General features: G+C 39.9%; 2 protein-coding genes across 5 annotated transcripts in view; both read left to right on the top strand.

Moving 5' to 3' along the window:
* The window catches only part of DIP2A (disco interacting protein 2 homolog A), a 119,544-nt gene extending 101,309 nt beyond the window's left edge, over positions 1 to 18,235 (top strand). For all 4 annotated transcript variants that reach the window (XM_069860818.1, XM_069860816.1, XM_069860820.1 and 1 more), the window contains 13 exons: positions 1,039 to 1,162; positions 1,986 to 2,107; positions 2,422 to 2,533; positions 2,766 to 2,875; positions 3,383 to 3,513; positions 6,157 to 6,325; positions 7,153 to 7,323; positions 10,484 to 10,545; positions 12,312 to 12,369; positions 12,833 to 12,907; positions 13,571 to 13,745; positions 16,316 to 16,439; positions 17,260 to 18,235. In XM_069860818.1, coding sequence (XP_069716919.1) covers positions 1,039 to 1,162; positions 1,986 to 2,107; positions 2,422 to 2,533; positions 2,766 to 2,875; positions 3,383 to 3,513; positions 6,157 to 6,325; positions 7,153 to 7,323; positions 10,484 to 10,545; positions 12,312 to 12,369; positions 12,833 to 12,907; positions 13,571 to 13,745; positions 16,316 to 16,439; positions 17,260 to 17,512 — 1,686 coding nt within the window. In that variant the 3' untranslated portion in view covers positions 17,513 to 18,235. The remainder of the gene's footprint in view (positions 1 to 1,038; positions 1,163 to 1,985; positions 2,108 to 2,421; positions 2,534 to 2,765; positions 2,876 to 3,382; positions 3,514 to 6,156; positions 6,326 to 7,152; positions 7,324 to 10,483; positions 10,546 to 12,311; positions 12,370 to 12,832; positions 12,908 to 13,570; positions 13,746 to 16,315; positions 16,440 to 17,259) is intronic.
* A 1,035-nt stretch (positions 18,236 to 19,270) lies between these two features.
* LOC138722574 (zinc finger protein ZFP2-like) lies at positions 19,271 to 22,020 on the top strand. The gene is given in 3 exon segments (XM_069860899.1): positions 19,271 to 19,461; positions 19,463 to 20,100; positions 20,102 to 22,020. Coding segments are annotated over 3 exon segments (864 nt in total). The 5' UTR covers positions 19,271 to 19,335; the 3' UTR covers positions 20,202 to 22,020.
* Positions 22,021 to 22,235: the final 215 nt, after the last annotated feature.

Raw genomic sequence — 22,235 nt, 5'->3', positions numbered from 1 at the left:
AGATTTTAAACCCCTTCAAGTGATGGATTCCCAGGTAGCTTCATGAGGAGGACTAGACAGAGCTTCCAGTCCCAACACAGCTGTCTCTCCATCAGCCTGTCGCACTGGCTCCCCCAAACCAGGAAGCAGGAAAGCTTCAGCAGTCTGGCTGCTGTTGGATCTGCTTCAAAAGCTTTTTGGCTAAACAGATGTTTATGCCCTCCAGCTTGGAGGTTTGAGCTATACCATTTCCATAAATTAGTGGATTCTGAGGAAACTGCCATGCAAAAGTTAATGGCTGCTAGAGTCAGCAATCTCCAGGTGATCGTAGGTGCATCATTACTTTTCAGCTCTTCCTGGCCACCTCTCCTGCCTACCTGGTGCATCATTTTGACCTAATGGCACAGCTCCCAGCATATATCCAGTCTTGACGTGATCTGGCTAAGCGAAAATCTAAACAGGAGTTGAGTGAATAGTCACAAATTTGTGACTGTCTAAGCAATCCAAAGATGCATTGTGGTTGGAAAAACACTTTCCACCAGACGGACAATAGATTCACTGAAGCTGAAGTGACAATGCATACCGACCACGGCTCAGGTTACCTCTCTTACTTGTTAAAAGAGTGTCTATATGAAAGACATCAGCAGAGTTCTCACTGCATGCTGATTACAAAAGCATCTAGAGATTTAGCTGTGCATGGTAGGGTAAAGCTGCTGCAGTATTTCACTTGCTGCTAAAACAATTGTGTTACTAATACTACTGCTGTGTTTTCTCCCTTGGCCTGCAAAATTTCAAATATTTCTAAGGTATTCTTTTTGTGGTACTGAACACATTTAGAAGCTGCTTTCACTGATGTTAAAACTAGCAAGAATAAAATTCTTTAGCTTTATAAAAGTTCATGGCACAGGCAGCCTTATTTCTGAAACACTGAGATAGTATTTTAAAATGTTTGCTGTACTGTTAAAATAAGGACAATGTCATTGTATCTACAGCATGTACTTTATTCAGTGTCAGACTGTCCTCCACGAAGTTTTCTCATGTTGCTTCTGTTTTGCACAGGGCACTGTAGCTAGCACTGCGTCATGCATACAGTTGCACAAGAGAGCAGAGAGGGTGGCAGTCACGCTGATGGAGAAAGGTCGACTGAATGTTGGTGACCATGTGGCCCTGGTTTATCCTCCAGGTAAGGCAGTACAGGCAGCAAAAATCAGTGTTAGGTATCACAAGTAAAGAAACTACTCTCACCAAGACAGAGCGTTCAAACATCCACACAGTGGTATGTGGCAGTGACTTAGTGTTTCAACGAAGACTTCCTTTTTGTCATTTTGTTAAGTTGCTTCTCCAAGCTAATTTACCAAACATTTCACCTGACTGTACCAAATGTCTGGGCAGTTGTGCAAGAGTATTTGATTTAAACCATGTGAAAGATTCTTCATTTTTAGCCTCAGAGAATGCAATAAAACTGAGTATGTATTTGTTGAAAGCTAGGTTGAAAGCTATGTCCCTTTCTTTCCTGAATGGCTGTCTCTAAAAGTGCAATCTGAACTTGCATTACTGTTAGGTATTTACAAGTGTACCTCAGGATAAAAGTACTTATAAAAGTAGGATGACAGCATATTTCAGAGTGATAATTATAAAAAAACATATGTCTGCTTGCTAAAAGAAACTGAATCACCATCTTCATAACCTACAATACCTTGTTTTGTTATTCCTGTTATGTTATACGACCTGTGCATGAAAACATATCCCTACAGATTTAAAGTTGATAGGGTGCAATAACTTTTGCTAATTCTCAAATGCAAAATATTTAAACCTAGTAGAATTTGGCATGCCTAAGAAGAGCTTCTTGGTGTAAAGAGACCTTTGTGACAAATCCTTATGAGTCGCTAATAGTGTGTATTTAAATTTTCACTGAAAATGTGTGTATTTTAATTTTGATAGGAGTGTTTGGCCTTTTGTTCTGATAAAAATGGCTTTGGCTTTAATTTCACAAATATCCTTTACAGGAGTAGACTTGATAGCAACTTTCTATGGCTGCTTATATGCTGGCTGTATACCCATCACCGTTCGTCCACCTCATCCACAGAATCTTGCTACCACTCTGCCCACCGTCAAAATGATTGTAGAGGTACGTATAAGACATTGCTCTTGTAATGCTTTTGGTGGGTGTAGGATGGTTTATGCAGCCCGATAAAATGCTTTGCCACAGTCAGTGTAAAATAAGCTAGGAAAAAAAATATGTATGCTGGGGCTGAGTCAATAAATACTTTTTTTCAGAAATTCATTTAAGCTGTTCTTTCTGATCTTGTGATTTGTTTTTCTTTGTTTCTGGTGTTTTTCTTCATCTGTTCAGCTTACTGGTTATTTCATCTAGATATATCTAAAATTACTTGAGCATTCATTTACTTGATTTACAAGTGTTTTTAATGCTGTCTTTTACAGGTCAGCAAGTCTGCATGTATACTGACCACACAAGCAATAATGAAACTGCTAAAATCCAAGGAAGCTGCAGCAGCTGTAGATATTAAAACATGGCCCACTATTTTGGATACAGGTACAGAATGTTTGCCCACTAACCAAAATGTAAATAGTTTGAAGACTGATTTATTTATTTTGTCATACTGTAACTGCATAATTGAATGGATCTGTCTTGCATTGCATTGAAATACCTGTCCAGAAACTACAGAAAGCATCTGGTATTAATGCTGTAAAGATACGTTTTTGTCTTGTGCTCTTTTTTCAAAATAATTATATGGTATTCTTCTCTTTTTATATGTTTTTAATAGATGACATGCCTAAAAAGAAGCTGGCTAGTATTTTCAGACCTTCATCTCCGGATATGCTGGCATACTTGGACTTCAGTGTGTCTACTACTGGTATATTAGCGGGAGTAAAGGTAAAGCAACAAGAGAGGGACAATTACATGTTTTCTTATATGTAGTCATATCCTGCATTCATTCCTCCTGCTAGAGAAGAAATAAAAAAAAGTAAGTGGGCCATCTTAGTGTTCAGGAAGTTTATTTTTAAGTTTGCATGACATCAAAATGTCTTGATGCTCGTGGTGGAAGCATTCAATCTTACTGGCTCTATGTGAGGAATTACCGAGGGGACTAAATAGACAGTGTTTGTCACAAATTTCCTGAATGTTTTCTTTTGCAATTCGTGATAGAGATGTCAGACTTCATTTGGCATCATTCAATATCACGACAGTTGTCATTTTCCAATAACATGAAAAGTACCTGTGAAATTTTTGGCTCGTATCACTTTCCTGTTTTAAAGGTCCTTAAAAAACTCCAAATCACTACCTGTTGCCACATCTTCTACAATAAACATTTCTATCAATTATTCCATGTGGTACCTTTTTTAAAAAATGTCCCTGAGAGCGCCAATTTTCATCTTACAGATGTCACATGCAGCTACAAGTGCCTTATGTCGCTCTATAAAGCTACAGTGTGAGCTGTATCCTTCTCGTCAGATTGCCATCTGCCTTGACCCTTACTGTGGCTTGGGATTTGCACTGTGGTGCTTGTGCAGGTACGTTGTTTGGGTCGTAGGCTTTCTCATGTGTTCCCAGCCTTCTCTACAGTCCAAGGGAACAGTAGTAGGTGAAACTGTCAGAAAAACACAGATTAACCTTTTTATACATATTCCATAAAGTACTGTTTGTGGTAGCAAAATCCATTGTTAGTTGTGTGATTACCTTGGGGTTTGCAAGTGGAATTAATTAGCTACCAAATCCAAGAATCACAGAATCACTAGGTTGGAAAAGACCCACTGGATCATCGAGTCCAACCATTCCTATCAAACACTAAACCATTCCCCTCAGCAGCTCATCCACCCGTCTTTTAAACACCTCCAGGGAAGGTGAATCAACCACCTCCCTGGGCAGCCCGTTCCAGTGCCCCTTTCTGTGAAAAATTTTTTCCTGATGTCAAGCCTGAACCTCCCCTGGTGGAGCTTGAGGCCATTCCCTCTTGTCCTGTCCCCTGTCACTTGGGAGAAGAGGCCAGCTCCCTCCTCTCCACAACCTCCTTTCAGGTAGTTGTAGAGAGCAATGAGGTCTCCCCTCAGCCTCCTCTTCTCCAGGCTAAACAACCCCAGCTCTCTCAGCCCCTCCTTGTAAGACTTGTTCTCCAGCCCCTTCAGCAGCTTTGTTGCTCTTCTCTGGACTCGCTCCAGAGCCTCAACATCCTTCTTGTGGTGAGGGGCCCAGAACTAAACACAGGATTCGAGGAGCGGTCTCACCAGTGCCGAGTACAGAGGGAGAATAACCTCCCTGGACCTGCTGGTCATGCCGTTTCTGATACAAGCCAAGATGCCATTGACCTTCTTGGCCATCTGGGCCACTGCTGGCTCATGTTCAGTCGCTGTCAACCAACACCTCCAAGTCTTTCTCCTCCAGGCAGCTTTCTAGCCAGACTTCTCCTAGTCTGTAGCACTGCACAGGGTTGTTGTGCGCCAAGTGGAGGACCCAGCATTTGGCCTTGTTAAACCTCATGCCATTGGTTTCAGCCCAGTAGTCCAGCCTGATCAGATCCCTTTGGAGCCTCCTTACCCTCTGGCAGATCGACACTTCCACCCAGCCTAGTGTCATCTGCAAACTTGCTACTGGTGCACTCACTGCCTTCATCCAGGTCATTGATGAAGACATTGAACAGGGCTGGACCCAGCACTGAGCCCTGGGGAACCCCACTTGTAACTGGCCTCCAGCTGGAGTTAACGCCGTTTACCTTCACTCTCTGGGCCCGGCCATTCAAGCAGTTTTCAACCCAGGAGAGCATTCACTTGTCCAGTCCAGAGGCTGACAGTTTCCGAAGCAGAATGCTGTGAGAAACTGTGTCAAAGACTTTACTGAAGTCCAAGAAGATACATCCACAACCTTTCCCTCATCCAGTAGGCAGGTCACTTTGTCATAGAAGGTGATCAGGTTAGTTGGGCAAGACCTGCCCCGTGTTTACCAGGCCTGATCACGTGATCGCCTGATCACCTGGTTCTCTTGCATGTGCTTCATGATAGCACTCAAGGTCACCTGTTCCATGACTTTTCCTGGCACTGAGGTCAGACTGACAGGCCTGTAGTTCCCTGGATCCTTCTTGTAGATGGGCACATCATCAGCCAGCCTCCAGTCCAGTGGGACTTCCCCAGTCAGCCAGGACTGCTGGAAGAAGAAAAGGACTTCACTTGAGATTAAACCATATCATTGTTCAAGACCCTTAAGGTGTTGACTGCAAGATTGGTATGTACTCAGAAACACTGCTGAAGGAAGCAGTTAAATCTTTCTTGACATAAATGAGACCTAAATTGATTCAATCAAATAGCTACTGTAACGCAGCACATTTTGCAAGGCTGCAAATTTTTCCTTTCTTTTTACTTTTTAGAAAATTCTGTATGCTTTAGCTAATCCAAAGATTTAATAGTGCTTTAGGCATTTCATTAAAAAAAATGCAGAAACTGAGCATACTCAGTTGTTTTGTAAGGTTATTTTGTAAACAGATAAATTGAATTTTACTGGAGTTAGCCTCTTTCTTCCCTCTCCAATTTCACTAGCTGGAAAGGAAGTGTACAGAAGGAAAGCCAGAACTGTAACTTCGGTAACATCTGATGATTTATATCATCAGTAAAATGAGGGTGGAGGGAGTAGAAACATCAGTGGTGGAAGAATTAAGAATATTTTTAAAGAAGGGAGCTATATGTGTCATGCTTTCTATACAAGAGCTAATAAAAGGATACTTTGTTACATCTTCATTTTAGTGTGAAAGGCTGTTTTATTAAAAACAGTTTAAAAATAATTTCTTTAAAAAGAAAACAGAAATCCCTCATCATGTTGCCCACTACATAAGAAGGCATATCAGCTCTAATTAGGAGATAGGGCAAGTGTGTTAGTCTACTTGTTGAAAGCGATTAGAGATGCTGTTATTTTTTCTGGATGTATTGGTTTATCTAAGCCTGGTTTTAAAGAGGAATGTGTCACTGATTTTGTTGATAGTAACTGATCTAATAAACATTTGGCAATTTAAGACTGCATGGCATTTAGTGTCTTGAAATGAGTATATTAAATTATATATTAAAAAAAAGCAGAACTCTTTTCCTGTGTTTGCTTCGTTTTGATTTAATGTAACTTCTGACTTTTTGATCCTGGCTTGAAGTTCTAATGTTTCTTTTTCTTCCTATCCCTAGTGTGTATTCAGGTCATCAGTCTATTCTAGTCCCTCCTCTGGAACTGGAGAGCAATGTGTCTCTGTGGTTGTCTGCTGTAAGTCAGTACAAAGTGCGTGTCACATTCTGCTCTTACTCCGTGATGGAGATGTGCACCAAAGGGCTTGGGACACAGACTGATACACTGCGGGTGAGCGGACTTAATTTTTCAAGAAATTGGCATACAGACACTTGTATCTTTCTAAAAATGTTTTATTTTGGATTGCAGAACTTAGCTCATAAGTGTTTCTTTGAAAGCCTTTCATTGTGACTTGCTTTTAGGGAAATGCTGAGATTGCTGAAAGTTTCAGCTCTCATGTTTGTGATGGGAAGAAAAAAGAGTCTTATGTTTTCAGCTCTTTAAGTGAAACTTAGTCCTTGAAGAGGTGCCTCTGTCTCAGTGGTAGGGGAGGTCCCATGGCTGTAGTAGCTAAGCTGCTCGGGACTTCTACTGGGAATATCTGGTAGCGTGTTGTGTGCCACAAAGTGGCTACACTGTGCTTATTCTCAGTATAGACAAAAGACTCTGTATCTCTATTCTGATGGACCTCACTGAAGGGAAACATGGCCCACAGCCGGTTGCTACAGGTTCCAGTGCAGGATGAGAGCTGATAATGTCTCAAATACTCTGCCTGTGTCTGAATTGCACAACAGTGGAGCAAGCAGGTCTCTTGTGAACCCAGCCCTGTGACACAAGGACATTTTGTGTCTTTTTCAGCTCAAAATGATAAATGGTTGTATTACAGCTACGTGATGTGAGTAGTTTGCATCTCGTGCATCAAACACTGCCATAAAGCTGCTTGGCACAATTTTAATGGGTTGTCCTGGGTGGATGGAGCCAAACTGAGCGCGGTCCATGTTTATATTATTTAACTAGTTCATGTCAGTTTTTCTAGTGACACCTGTTCCACAAATGAAAAGAGCTTATTTCTAGAATTGTTGACTTAAAATGTTTTCTTCACCTAACCATTCACTCAGATGAAAGGAGTTAACCTGTCCTGCGTGCGAACATGCATGGTGGTTGCAGAGGAGAGACCGAGGATTACATTAACACAGTCTTTCTCTACGTTATTCAAAGACCTGGGCCTCTCTGCTCGTGCAGTTAGCACTACATTTGGGTGCAGGGTCAACGTAGCAATTTGCTTACAGGTAAGATTAAACTGCTTATTTCTTATACTTAAAGACAGAATGTCTGAGGACTTTGTAAGAAATGATGTTCAGCTGTGTATAATTTTTTTCTAATGAACTCGAGCTCCATTGTTTGCTTGCTTCATCAGCAAGTTAAATTAGCCTTAATGATGTATATTGCGATAATTTCGCTTTTCTGTACTGATTGGCTGATTGATTTGCCTGTCTAATACAGAGGATCAGTCCTAGAAAGCTTGTTTCCTTCCTACTCTGCAGGAGCAGTATTAAATGAAATACATAGCTTCCTGCTCATAAACATATTAAATATTTCAAGCAGTACTAGTTCAGATTTTGTCCATTTCAAAAATTCTTTATGTATGTGTGGAATTAAAGGGAAGGCAGGGTTCCACAAATAAGCTTCCTTGGCAAACTGATAAGGTTTCTATATTTCCTTATTTTTCAAGATCTCAAACGCAAATATGTTGCTCTTGACTCCTGTGAGAGTTGGACATTTTTTTTTTTCAGTTAAAGGTATAAAATTCAAAGCTTTGAGAAGGAGAATATATCGATAAAGTACACATCCCTGCTTCACAGACTGGAAATAATGACATGCTGTGGTCCAGACCAGCCTTTGATTGTTTAATATTCAGTTGATGATAACCTTGTATGTGTAATTTAACCAGATTAATTCTAACTTTTCTTAATGAGCTGTTTCTTCTCTAGTTATGGGTGGAAAAAAAAAAAAGCCTATATTCCACAACTTACCTGAAAATCTGGTACTATCTGTGGTCTAGAAAATGGCAGAGCACCCTGGGTTTTGGATGATACTTGAGTTAATAGAAATAGATGACACATGTATTTAGTATGGGTGTAATTGTAAATTTTATTTCCAATTTTATTGGTATGAATTACACAATTAAAAAAGTATAATTCTATGAAGGTTGCTACTGTGCTTCTGCAAAACTGTTTTTTCTTTTTTCTTTCTGATGTCCACTAGATGAAGTAAAGCCTTTTTTCTGCTAAGAATATATTTTAATGTTCTAAATTTCCTACAAGAGAGATGTTTTGGGCCATGAGCTCCTTGAATATGTTGCCATTCATAATTGTTTCTTTAGTTTCTGTAGTTCCTTTCACACATGTTAAAGAAGAAGAGGTCTGTAACAACCCCTACATAAATGATTATAAAGAAATACGATCAGAGCAATTTTATCAGTAGGTGTAAAAATAGGAAGGGTATAAATGAAATTAAGATGACTGTACAGAAAGATTTTAAATTCATTTAATAAAACGTTTCAGATGCCAAGTGTGAAAGAATAGCTTTCTGAATTGCCTGTCTGCATAAGAATTTTAAAAACCAGGTTTGGATATTTGCAGTTCAGACTATACAGTTCAGGGGAAAAAAACAGCTTTTTGCAGGATGTTAAATGACAAGGGGAAAAGTACTCCCAAGAAAACTGTAGAGAAGCTGTGTAAGGCTGCTGGACAGTTAATCTTCCCCTTCATTTTATACCTTTTTCATCTCTCCCTGCTGTTCGTGAGCCTATTTTTTAGTGATTTTTTTTTTAATCTCCTTCCCCCTTTCTTCCAAAGTGATAGCTGTATTTGACTTTTTAGAATGATTGAATTTAAATGAATATATATGAATAGCCAAAATGAATGAATATTTGATACAAGTTAGCATGCAAATAAATACATTGTGTCTTCCAACCTTACTGGACTAGGTTTGGTGAGGTGTTCCTGAAGCTGCAGGCAGCTTTTAGATACCTAAAGATAGATGGAGGAAGGATTTATGGTGATGCAACAGGCATTACGTATTCTTGTTTATGAACTGGGACTTGCATGTTTCCCAAAGAACCTCTTAAACTGCCAAGCTCTTAATGTGATCTGAAATGGAAATTTTCTTTCCACTCTAAAACAGTATGAGTTTTGTTTTCTGTCTTACTGTGTGTATCTTATGTTCCCAGTGCCTCTTTGTTTGTATTTTCTTTTTTCCCCTTTCTCTCTGTTTCACACACTGTGATGGCCTCTGTTACTTCTGTTTGTGGTCCGACTGTCAGCCAAACAGGCTGGGCAAGCTGGCTGAACAGGTATAGTGATGCATGTGTGCTTGTGATGTCCTAAAGTCCGCCTGGTTCGGCAGTACTACTCATAATGAATGTATGCATTTGAGAGAGTTTTTCTTTGAAGCAGATGAAGTGAGACTTTTTTTCCTGAAGAAGTTTAGTTCTAGTCACAAAGAACACTTGTAGCTGAATTATAAAACCTCCTTCTCAAAGAAGAAGAGAGAGTGTATAGCATTGATTATAATTACTGAATGATATATTTCTAAAGATAAAGATTATACTATTAATCTGCTGTGGTCATCAGTGTCACTGAGCCTCAGCAGTGCTACGAAAGTAGAAGGGAATGTCATTATAAAGACACTGTTCTCCAGTACTGCAGTCTTGAGTGGTCTTGTCTGAAGTATGTCTAAAATGAGAAGTTCTGCTATGGGGAGGAAACTTTGGCTTTTTTTTTTTTAAGCTTAAATATGCATTTCATAGTAGTTTCTAGTTGTCTTGAGATTAAAGTCTGCTGGGGGAAAAAAAAGGTCCCCTGTTCCCATGTTGTGACGTGGGAAACCTCTCACCAGATTTGGTCAGAAGGTTTATATCCTCTGACTACAACAGAGCTCTGCTTTTACCTAAGCTCTTACTGGCAGGAGCCTTGAAAACATATGGGTTGGTTAGAGTTATGTTTTAGTTAAATGTTGCAGGGTGTTTTCTTCAAAGTTAGCAAAACTGTTTAGAAAGTAGAACAGCTGAGCTTTGGGAAAGGGATTAGGCCTGCACAGGTTTATGCTTACATGCTTTGCACTTGTTACATAGTTTTTAGAAGAGGTGCTTCCCAAAGTGAAGTTTTTAAAACTTACATTTTAAATTTAAAAATTTTAAAATATTGATGTACATATATAAATACTTACTTTGCTTGTGGATTCATTTACTGATTTCATAAAACATCAAAGCTTTCTGGCAGTCACTCTAGAAAGGGGGGATATTTTACTCTATTTCTCATAGACTAGGGCAGTACTTTAGAAGTGTCAGTTAAAAAGGGAGACAAATTTGTTAATTTATGTGGCTGTGAGAATGAAAGCAGGATTTTCTGGCTTCTGTTGAATTTACTTCTTCTTTCTTATTCTTAGGGAACAGCAGGACCAGATCCAACAACAGTCTACGTAGATATGAGAGCACTTCGACATGACAGGTACAGATAATGTTAAAACATTCACTGTTTAATGACCGTAGAGGAGAAAGTTCAGCCTTGTTGCATTGCATTGGTATGTTGAGAATTTCTTGGTACCAGCTAATCTCTTGTCACTGCATACAAGGAACCCCCATCCTAGAGAGTCCTTTAGTGATGGCTCTGTGCTGGAAGTGGTCCAACATTTTCTCCATCACTTTTTCTGCTGTTCCTTTCTAGACTCTCACCTCAGTTGCTGTCTGTTCGTCAGGCTTGCATAGATAGACTCATTAACCGTTCCTTACGTAACCAGACTGTTAGCAAAAGATGACTTTGCCAACTGACTGGTTAGTCACAGAATCACAGAAACAGGCCGGGCAAAATCTCTGGATGTCCCTCATGCAACCTCCTGCTCACAGCAGGACTGGCTTCAAGGCTTCGTCAGGTTACTGAGGCCCAGGACCAGTTCAGTATGGAAAACCTCCAAGAATGGAGATCCTACTCCTCTCTGGGTGTTTGTGCCGAAGTTTTCCTTACTGGCATCTCCCATCTTGCATATTATGTCCCTGGCCTCTTCTCCTTACGGTGTGCAACTCTGAGAAATCTGGCTCCATCTTTTCTTTAATAATCCTTTAGGCAGTGGGAAAAGTGCAATTAGAGCCACGCTTAGTAGTTGGTTTTTTTCCAGATCAAATCAACTCGATTCCCTCAGCCTTTCCAAATGTAATAATTTGATGTCAGGCCTGTACTGCAGTGGGTCAAAACACACATGCATGCACATATGTACACATATGTCATTTGGAAACTTTTCAAGGATACATTATTCTATCAGACTTAATTCTATAGTCATAATTTGCATATTAACTTGTCTCTTTATTAACTTACTTAATGCAAATGTTTAGCCCCAAGTTCAGACTGTAAGGTCAGTAGGGTACATACATATATGTATTTGTTTCTGTACTAACTTCAAGAAACATAATATAAAAATGTGGTACATTTGCTTTAGTTTTTCAAGTTGATAATCATGATAAAAGTACGGGGCTTATGTTAAGTGGCAGCTTTTGTGACTACTCACCTCTAATCTTTACAAACTTAAATCTTAGATGTTAGAAGACAAACTAGTCACTACCATTTGTGTGACCCCAATTTGGCATTTGAACAGATCAATGTAAACTACAGTAGTTTACTTCTTAAGTAATATATCACCATGACTTGCATGGTAAATATTTCTGTTAAAAACTAGTTTAGACATAGCCTCAAAGCTTCCACTATGTTCATCACTTCTAGCCTAAAAGTGTAGGGATAGTGAAATATAACATAATATATAGGAGCCTCTTCTCTTGTACATCTCTCCTCCTGCACCTAATTCTTGTTCCTTCAGCCAATGTGTTTTCTTCCTAAATTATGCTACTAACAGCCTGCATAGTGTCACTTAATTCCTTTTAGGCTGCTTTCTCTTCACTTTTTGTAATTCCTGCTGACTTGATTCAGTGTGGCAAGCAGGTGTCCAGGTAAGTCCAACAAAGGTGAACGTAAAATGTTGGTGGAACTCCAGCCCTGGAGCTCTGTGGGGAAAAGATACTCATGTCTCCAGAGTGCTGAGTTTCTGATTCTTAAAAAAAACTTTCTATGGAATAATACAGAAGTCCTGAAGACAGATAGAAACTCTTTACTGTCTCACTGCATTGTGAATAACTCAGTGCAGCTAAGGATAGGATAACGTTGGAACACATCTAACCTAAACAGAAGTTCATAAACTCTTGTACAAATGTGTTCTCTTATTTTCTCAGGGTGCGTTTGGTAGAGAGAGGTTCTCCACACAGTCTGCCACTTATGGAGTCTGGGAAGGTGAGTGATTGAGAGCAATCCTTCCTCCTTGTGACCCTTACCTGGGTGGTGGGCTGCTTCAGCTGGATCTCAGTACAGAATCTGTGTGATGAGCTTCACTAATCACAGTCCATCTAGGAGCGACATTATAGAGAGCACAAAATGAACAGCTAGTTAAAATGAAGCCAGATGTGTGAAGGGAAGCAAATAGGAAATGTTGCTACAACTGAAAAAATCAGAGGCTTTCATGTAGAGAACGTTTTTCCAGTTTCAAACAAACTTCATCTCTTTAGCTGCAAATAGCTGCTTGGAGTTTAAATGACTAAACAACTTGGTAGGAAGAGATGGTTGATATCTATGGTGCAGAGGAGTAAATGGGGAGGGATGGCACAAGACTGACTTCTGTGGCTCTGCATTATTTAGTTTTCTTTTGATTAATTTAAATTCTCTTAATTGTATTGTAAACCTTTGCTTCTTATTGAAGATTCTTCCAGGAGTAAAAGTGATCATAGCACATACAGAAACCAAGGGACCTCTGGGAGACTCGCATTTAGGAGAGGTAAGTCTTTGATGATGTTGTACTTTGTTTATCGACAGTTATTTAATATATAGATAAAACACATCTGATAAATGCCTGACTCTTAGTGGGAGAGTCACATAATGTGGCAAGTGAATGAACTCTACAGAGTAGAGCTGGAACTGTTTACATGCTTGTATATATGTCTGCATACAAACTCTGCCAAACTGTGGGAGGCTCGTATGAGTTGGTATCAGTTGACATGTTTGATTGGCAGCTGGAAGAGAAAGTGAATATCTTATGTAGTCCCATCAGCAGACAGTAGCAATGAGGTAATTTACTGTTTGGTTTAATCTTTATTTTATGTATATCTGGATTTGTATATACTGTGATGCCCATCTAATGGAAGATGGCAGACTAACAGGTGTTTCTTTTGAGTAAGCCAAATCCCTAGTTCATTTTTCTTCTTTACCATCCGCAATTATGTGCATATAAAACTCTATTTCACTCCTTTCCTGGTCATTTTCTGTGAGGCAGAAGTTAATGAATTATTTTAATAAAACTACTACTGGCATTTTAGGCAACAAAATTGTCAGTAGAATAGATCTTTTAAATGAATAAGTGATGCTGCTTGAGCCTGGGAAAATAACCTGTGTTTATACGGGAATTATTCCTGTTTGTTGTTTGGGTTTTTTTATCCCCTAGATATGGGTGAGTAGTCCACACAATGCTACTGGTTACTACACAGTGTATGGAGAAGAAGCACTGCACGCTGATCACTTTACTGCTCGTTTGAGTTTTGGAGACACTCAGACCATATGGGCTCGGACTGGGTACCTTGGCTTTCTGCGCAGAACAGAACTTACTGATGCTAGTGGAGGTGAGAGAAAACAAATGTACTTAGAGAAGCATGTGTCTAAAACTCTTTGAGGTAGCTGAGCTAGTGAAGAGTGAGCAGTCCTACAAGTTCATCCTGATATCCATCAGAGAAAATTGCTGCATGTAACAGCAATTGTTACACTGGACATATTCTTTGATGGGCAATCATGCAAAATGAGAAATTCATACTGCTTTTTTTGACAGATTTAGAAATCTGTCAATGATTATGAAAAATGTTCATCTTCCGTTATTTCCATTTAGACAAAATAATATGAGCACATTTGTTTGAAGCACTAGAACCTTTCTACTCAATTTTCTTCTGAACCTTACAGACAGGGTGCATTATTTCAGTTCTGGGTTAGATAATACAAAAAAAATTGTCACTCAGCAGTTCTAGGACAGGCACAAATAGCAGTGATTTCCTAGACTTTCAGAAGTTAAAGATCTAAAGGATTAACTTCTCCATAATTTTTCCAGTATAGAGAATAAATTCTTCATCTGATTTTCACAGTTTAAGTCAAGATGTCTAAGCTAGAGAAGTGTAAGCGGATGGAAGAAAAACTGCTCCTTTTTCTGTTGAGACAGAATATGGAGTAGGTATAACTCTTGATTATTACACATTTTAAAAAAAAAAAGTAATCTCTAAACATCCTAAGAAAATAAGTTGAATGCATATGACTTACTAGCAAATATATGTTGCTAATTTTCTGTGATTAGACTTAAATGAGCAGTGGTATCTACATGCATAGTGTCAATGCCCCTCATTGCTATCCCTGGATAATGAACTGTAGGGGGTTCACAGACACCTTTTACATTTCTTGTAATCACTCATGGTACAAGACATCAAAGCAGTGTTCCAACTTCTGGACTCTTAAGTCTTAGTTTGGGGGACACCATACACGTCCATCGTATTTCTAGTCCTTCATTACATGAAGGAAGAAGAGTAAGTGAGGAGAGAAGTCTAATGAAAGTGCAGACTTTTGTTGAGGGGCTACTCCATCCATTGCAGTGGATACCAGTCCAGGGCTCAGAAATGGTCCATGATATAACTGTTGGATCTAGACGCTGAGAGAGGATCATTTCCAGTCTGCTGTTCAGGTGTGCTCTTCAGCCTCCCTGGGGCTCTTGAGAACAAGAATGGTGGATGCTATTGCTCTGGCTGGAGAAATTCCTGCAGCCCACACAGTTCCATCTCCTCCAGAGCGGTGTCATGCAGGCTTCCCTCTTCCATAGTCAGAGTGCCATCAGAGAGCAAAAGGTGAGTTGTGAAGAAACAGACTTCATCAGCTATGTGTGGTATCCGTAGCTCACAGCTACCACAACTATACAGAAGGGTCCCCTTGGCACCAAGCCTCTCCGTCTGTTCAGCCTAAGCCTGCTTAGTACACTGACGAGTTCTGCATTGGCCAGCCCCACCAGAGTCTCTGTTCCTTGAAGGAATATGGCCTCAGGTCATTGTGGGGAGCTGATGTAATATAGATCCAGCTCCCTGAAAAAGCTTTTACTGTGTGCCGTCTTCCCCTTTGGAGCTGGTAGAGCATGATAAAAGAGCTCTCATCCAAGATGCTCTAGGCTTCCCATGACTGCCTCCTGTCTGATTTTCTGGGATAGTTCCTGACCTCCAGGCTGCTTAGCACAAGGTTCTGCACAGGACGCTTTAATGGAATTGTCCTTCTGTTGGTCTTTGAAGTGCAATGGCTCCCTGTTCTTGCTAAAACTGGTAGTTGAGAGAAATTGGAAACTGTGAGCAGAATTCACAAAGAGATAAGGTGCAGGTGGCAAGGCACCTGGTTACTATAGCAAGTTTTAGTGCCTTGTAGCTTTCCAAAAAATCATGTGTCATAGAGATTTTTATCGCTGTTAAACAATGTCAATTGTCCTTTAGTTTGTCAGCATTTGACAGGCTGTGTATGGTGGAACAACGTAGCAAGTATGTATGAAATACAGTGCAGCTTCCCAGCATGCATTTTGTCAAGTTATAATATCAAGCAGAATTATAAAATAGGTGTAAAAAAAAGGCAAAGTTGTACTGAACAACATTACAGGATGAATGTGGCAGTGTGGAGACCAGGCCCTTTGAGAAGGGTCTGGGGGAGCTTGCTTTATTTAACCTAGCCAAAGCTAAGGATGAGGAGGGGACTGGGGAACTGAAGAAGCTGAGAATAATATTGCTGGCATAAGGAAAAGCAGGTATAAGCTGGTTTTAAAACAAAAAGTAAATAAATTGGAAATTGGAAAATTCATTGTTCTCTGGTATGATTAGTGGGACAAAAAGTTGCTCTAACAATGGGTTTTGATTGGGTTTATGAACTGAGATTACGTTACATGAGAGAAGGGGCAGAACTGGATTAACTAGAAATTCTTTTTAGTCTGGTTTCATTTGCTTGAAGTCAATAGGCAGAAGTGTTAAATGACTTCTTAATTCTCTTCTTTCCAAATGGTAGTTTGACATGTTTTAGACTCCTCCTAGGAAGCACCATGAACACCTTAGAACGTCAGGCATAGGCATATAAAAATGGCTGTGTTTGTTGTAAATATGATTATGTTTTAAATGTCTGTACTATATTGCAGAGAGGCACGATGCCCTGTATGTGGTGGGGTCTCTGGATGAAACACTGGAGCTCAGAGGAATGAGGTACCATCCCATTGATATAGAGACCTCTGTAATAAGGGCACATAAGAGCATTGCAGAATGGTAAGAGCCTCAGTATTACTTTTCTGTATCCCTTTTATTTCTTGTAAATTTTCAGAAGACAAGCTTTGTGGAACAGCATGCAACACTGAGAGCTTGCAGTAGAGAGAACCCACAGAAACTTTGCTTAGGAATGACTGCAGTGACAATAACTGAAACGCTTCTCTTTCTGCTACCTCTGCCACTCAAAAAAAAAGCCCATCCCTTTATCAGAGTATATCAGGGAGAGACAGGGAGGGCAGAGCATGAATGGGGCAGCAGAGCACTTGCAAGCTGTGCTGTTGACTCCCATGGCTGTGTCGGAACATACACGCTTGGATATGGTAAACACATCTCAAGAACTTCTTGTATGATACCTTCTAACACTGATTATTCTAACATTATTACTCTCATTTGGTCCTAATGAATGATCTATCTCATTTGGCTGTTTGCTTGAAAACTCTTTCTGTAATAGCCTCTGAAGATTTATACAAGTACATTAATATCAAGTATATACACACTGAATGTGAAATCTTAATGGTTCCCAGTTTAATACGTAAGCGGAAAGGACTTTTAAATACATGATTGTGTACATATGAGAAAGACCTACTTATGTTTTGTACCTGGGCAATTAAAAAGCAGGTAGCAGAGAATAACTCAAGAAGCTACAGCTTTAATACCTCTTCATGTATAAATATTTTCACATCACTGTTACATCACTTACATTCATTATATTGATCAAGTCCTTACACAATTTATTTCCTGTCAGTCTCTCTTTGATAACTAACTTCCTTTGACTTTGGGGTTTTTTTTCTCACCATCAATATGTGTAACTTGCCAACAGTGCCGTGTTTACATGGACCAACTTGCTTGTGGTGGTTGTGGAGTTGGAAGGCTCTGAACAAGAAGCACTGGACCTGGTCGCACTGGTAACAAATGTGGTTCTGGAAGAGCATTATCTTATTGTAGGTGTTGTAGTCATTGTGGATCCAGGTGTTATTCCTATCAATTCCCGTGGTGAGAAACAACGAATGCACTTGAGAGACGGGTTTTTAGCTGACCAGTTGGATCCTATTTATGTTGCTTACAACATGTGAAAACAGAAAATCGCATCAAGGCTAAACCACCAAAATCAAGGGACTAGCCAAATAATAAAATGGGAATCCATTTGCTGTCTTTTTAAAAGTTGTTGAAGACCATAGGAAAATGGAAATACTGATCTTCACAGACTTTCATCTCTCAGATTACATCTGCTTTCATAAATCCATTGTCACAGTCACAGCTATCTTAGGATAGACAGTTTACTGGAATTCCTGAAGGAAACTTATTAGAGCTATCATGGACCCATGTTCTTTACAATAATTATGAACATCAGTACTTGATGCACTGCATAAAAGAACATAAGGCGGAGTGGGGAGAGAACACCAGCTGTGAGGAGGACTGGGAAATCATACTTAAAAGTTGTGAGTAACCGTTCAGAATTTACCCTCCATGTGATTGTTTGCAGTATATTGGCCATATCTGGGTTGAGGCGCAGCTTTCAAGATTGCGCACATCTCTAGCATATTCTCTACTGTAATGAAAGGAATTTTGCACATATTTGAGATTTTAAAATGCAACCTTTTTATTTTAAATCACTGACTCATCCCTATTCAGAAGGAATGAATTCATTCCAGTCCTGATTCAATGTAACAAGTTATGCTGCTGTTCAGCTTATTTGTACCAAACAAAACCAAATACTGCAACTGTAACAAGGTTACTTATCGTGCCATGCTGGACTCTGTAATACTATAAACTTTATAATAAAATATAAATTAATATCCAGTTTTAACTACTTGATGCAGGAGCCTTCACTGCTCTTGCTGTCATAACTTCATGTTAAGTTGCTTGTTTTCATAGCATTAGCTGTTAATTACTGCCCTGCATAACACCAAGTATTTGAAAACTCGTTCCAAAGCCAATAGTCTCTGTGTAGAAATGTTTACAAAGCATGGTTTTACTATTTGTTTTCCCTGAGCATCCCGTGCTAAAACTTAACAATAGTGATTTTTTTTTCCACCATGGAATAAGATATTCAGTGTTAGTTAGCTTGATCTCTGTTGTATAAACTTCCATATTTTTTGACACACTTTTTTGTTCAAGCTTAAATATCGAGTTGGTTAAGTCACACTTGACAAATTAAGGTTTTGAAGTTTCTGCCTGATCTAATATTGCAGTGAACCTAATTCAGAAGGAGAATGTGAAGTTATTGAAATACTTCATATATTTGAAGGTAAGCACGAGACCAACAAATAATTATTTTTATAGAGTTGTTAAAGACTTTGAGCTACATAAAGGTTTTTTAATAATGCATGAGTTTGGCAAAAGAGCCAGGTTTTTCTGCAAGGCAATTCTGCCTGGATCAGTGCCTAAGAAAGATAGATGTCAGCCTCCTAATTTGAGTTTCATATATAGTAGTTCTTCACCCTCCTGGTGTTTGACTGTGGTGTATTATGCAGCTGCACATTCTGGCTGAAATTACTTACAGAACCTGTGAATTAAGCACAGCAGCCTCTAGCAGCAGGCTCCTCGTATCAAAACAGCTGGCAAAAGGAAAGTACCAGCTAACTCCGATTTTAATGTTGTAGTTTCTTAGCAAATAAAGCATTGTAAGGTTTTTGTATTGAGATACTGATGGCGGTGAGATGAGTTGCCTTGTAATAACGAAGAACAAAAAGCACATTAAACATTTCAAAACGGCTCTTGAAAATCTGACTTGCTGAGTGTTGAAACTTGCTGTTATATCAAAAGCTTCACTTCTCTCTAGGGCACAGGTTTGGAGAGTTTAATACCTAAAACGCTTTTTCTGCAAAATTTCATCACAGCTACTTTACAGCTGAAGTAACCGCATGCCCCCTGCCCCACGCACCCCACTCCCCACATGCCCCCTGTCCAAGCACCAGCAGGTGCACCCGGGGAGAAGCCGTACTGCTGTCCCATGTGTGCCGAGGCCTTTGTGCTCTCCTCCGGGCTGGCACTGCACAAGCGCACGCACAGTAGGGAGTGGCTGCAGGTGCCGGTGTCCTGTCTGCGGGAAGCTCTTCCCCCAGTCCTCCCACCTGGCATGCCACAAGGGCATCCATGCTGGCGAGAGGCCCTCCAAGCGCAAGGACTGCGGGGAGCTCTTCAGGCGCACCTCGCACCTCGCCACCCACTGCCGCATGCGCATGGGCGAGAGCCCCTTCAGGTGCCCGCCTTGCAGGAAGCCCTTCACGCAGACGGTGCGGCTGGTCCTCCACGTGCGCCTGCACACTGGGGAGCGGACCCCCACATGTGACAGCTGCAGGAAGAACTTCTACTCCTCTGCACGTCTCGTGTCACACCTGCTGCTCCATTCGGGCAAGAGGAACTTCAAGTGCCCCACCTGCGGGAAGGCCTTTGAGCAAGCATCAGCCCTCAAGCAGCATCTGAAGACTCATGAGGCGAATGAGCCTCACCACTGCTCGGTCTGCAACCGAGCCTTTTCCAGATCCTCTTACGTCCAGCTTCACATGAGAACACGCAGTGGGGCGCGGCTGTACCAGTGTTTGCTTTGCAAATGGATGTGTGCCAAAATTTCCACCTTTGAAAAACATTGTAAAAAGCGTCAGTCTGATGAGGAGGGGCCTGGAATTCGACCCAGACTGGTGACCACCAGGGTGAAAGCAGGAGGAGAAACAGGAGGAGCAAGATGGCAGCCTCGAGCATCCTCATCAGGCTCACCCAAAGCAGCAGCAGCACAGGTGGAAAGGCTGTGGAAGTCACTGAAACAAGAACTGTTCCTGACCCTCCACAACGTGGTTTATGAGAGATAGAGGGTCTGGTTTAATTTTTATCAAAAGGAAATGATATGCTGCACCAGTGTTTCTGCAGAGTGTGTTTCCGGATGTAATTCTTTCTCTGACACAAGGTTGAATGCAAGCACTTCTGAGTGCAGCAGTTATATAAAAGTCTGCTGAGGCTCCCTGCAGTCAGTGTGCAGAACACTCTGTGGTTACAGAATTCCACCTTGTCAGCAGCATTTTCTAACACAAACTTCCAGGTATTCCTGACCGAAGCACCTGGTTGTACCCAGACTGGAAGAGAGATGCTGCTTTGTATAAAGAGGCTAGAGAGATAGCATATCTACAGAAAACATTTGTACCAACAGTGGGTTTAGGAAACAAGTAAGAATTTATCCTGCAGAACGCAATTAGTTTTTTAAAGCGCTCTATGTAGTGAGAAGATAGCATCTTTGATTCTTTTCTGTTAATTACAACAAAGCATTGTACTTGGATTCCATACAACGCTGTTTATGAAGTGCATGTAAAGCCCATGTAAAGCATGACAGTTTTTATTGCTCAAGCTAATTAAGCAGTTGTTTTCAAAACAATTACTAGAAAATAATGTCAAAAATCTGTTATTCATCTTAAACTGAATGAGTTTGACATTTGAAATCTCAGCTTGTAGTAAAGGTACAAGAATTTTTTTTTTTTTATTTCTTTTTGGTTTCTATAGCATATTCAGAACTCTATTTGAAGACCAAAAGAGGAATTTTCTGAAAGCTTGCACATTTAAAGTATTGCAGTGTATCAGGCCAGAAATCATGTTAGTAGATCGTAGAGCTGCATTACAACTAAGAACTGATTTACAGCTAGCAAAACTGCGATGAATAATTCTCTAACCTTTTGTGCTTCAGGAATTACTTAATGCTGGATTTACAAAGTTATAATTCATCATTGAACTGATGAATTATAATTCATCATAAGATCTGATGTTCTTATTCAACTAGTTAATACGCTTCAAATATATACATAATCAGATACTTCAAGTGAAATGTTTCTAAGCCAGAGTTTCTTGTCATCTGAAATTGTAATGTAAATTTTTGCTACAGTCTTTAGATTTTGTGACCAGCTCTGTTTATTCAGAAATTACTGGCAAATAAACTTTCTAATACTCATTTTGGAAAGCAGGCATCCATTATTATAGTGCTGTATTCCCTAGTGGGATAATTCCACCAACTGTGCGTAATGAGATGAGCTGGTATTTCCCATCTACATGCATATGTATAACATTTCCTGGGAATCTCAGGCATATTCTGTTACTTTCCAAGGACTAATTTTAATTTTATTATGGAGTTCACAACAGCCAAATCTCCACTAACTGGGACAGGCCCAGTTCTCTATCTTACCTTGTGTTTTTAGATAGAGAAACAATAAAGAAACGAAAATGATTACAGAAGAAGACAACGTCTGTTCAGCACATATCATACTTAACACAAGACACTATCCTTTCTCAAGAAAACAGGTCTGGAAAAGCACTGTTTAAAAAAAACCCCACTTGTTATCAGAGGGACATTCTGTCTGTAATTTCCAAAGTATAGTTACACAAATGGGACTTAACTTAAGTTATAATAATGATTCCGCTTTAGATTAAAGCAGAAAAATCCCCTTTGTCAGTAGCAACTACTTGTATCGGTGTTGTTTAGGATGAACTTAGACACACTGGATTTTCTATTTCCAGTTGAGTTATGCCAGTGCCATACAAGCAGAGTTCTATCTTTCTTTGTATTTCAATATGTGTTATTAAAGTAATATACATCACTGTCTTTTCCTCCTTTTTTTTTTAATCCTATTTTCAGCTAGACATGAAAGTTTGTTTATGGAAGTGAGAAGCATTTTGTTATTTTTCAGCATCCCTTAAAACTTACTTGAAAAACTAACTGCAAAGTAGCAATTTGTTCTTATTTCTGGCATTTTTTCTTTGCCAAATGTGGACAACAGTGGCGTGATGATTGTGTCTACTTGTAACACAGCATGCCTA

This window comes from Phaenicophaeus curvirostris, chromosome 7 (assembly GCF_032191515.1).
Source record: "Phaenicophaeus curvirostris isolate KB17595 chromosome 7, BPBGC_Pcur_1.0, whole genome shotgun sequence".
Taxonomy (NCBI): Eukaryota; Metazoa; Chordata; class Aves; order Cuculiformes; family Cuculidae; genus Phaenicophaeus; species Phaenicophaeus curvirostris.
Note: the sequence above shows the minus strand (reverse complement) of the source record. Positions and strands in the feature narration are given on the sequence as shown.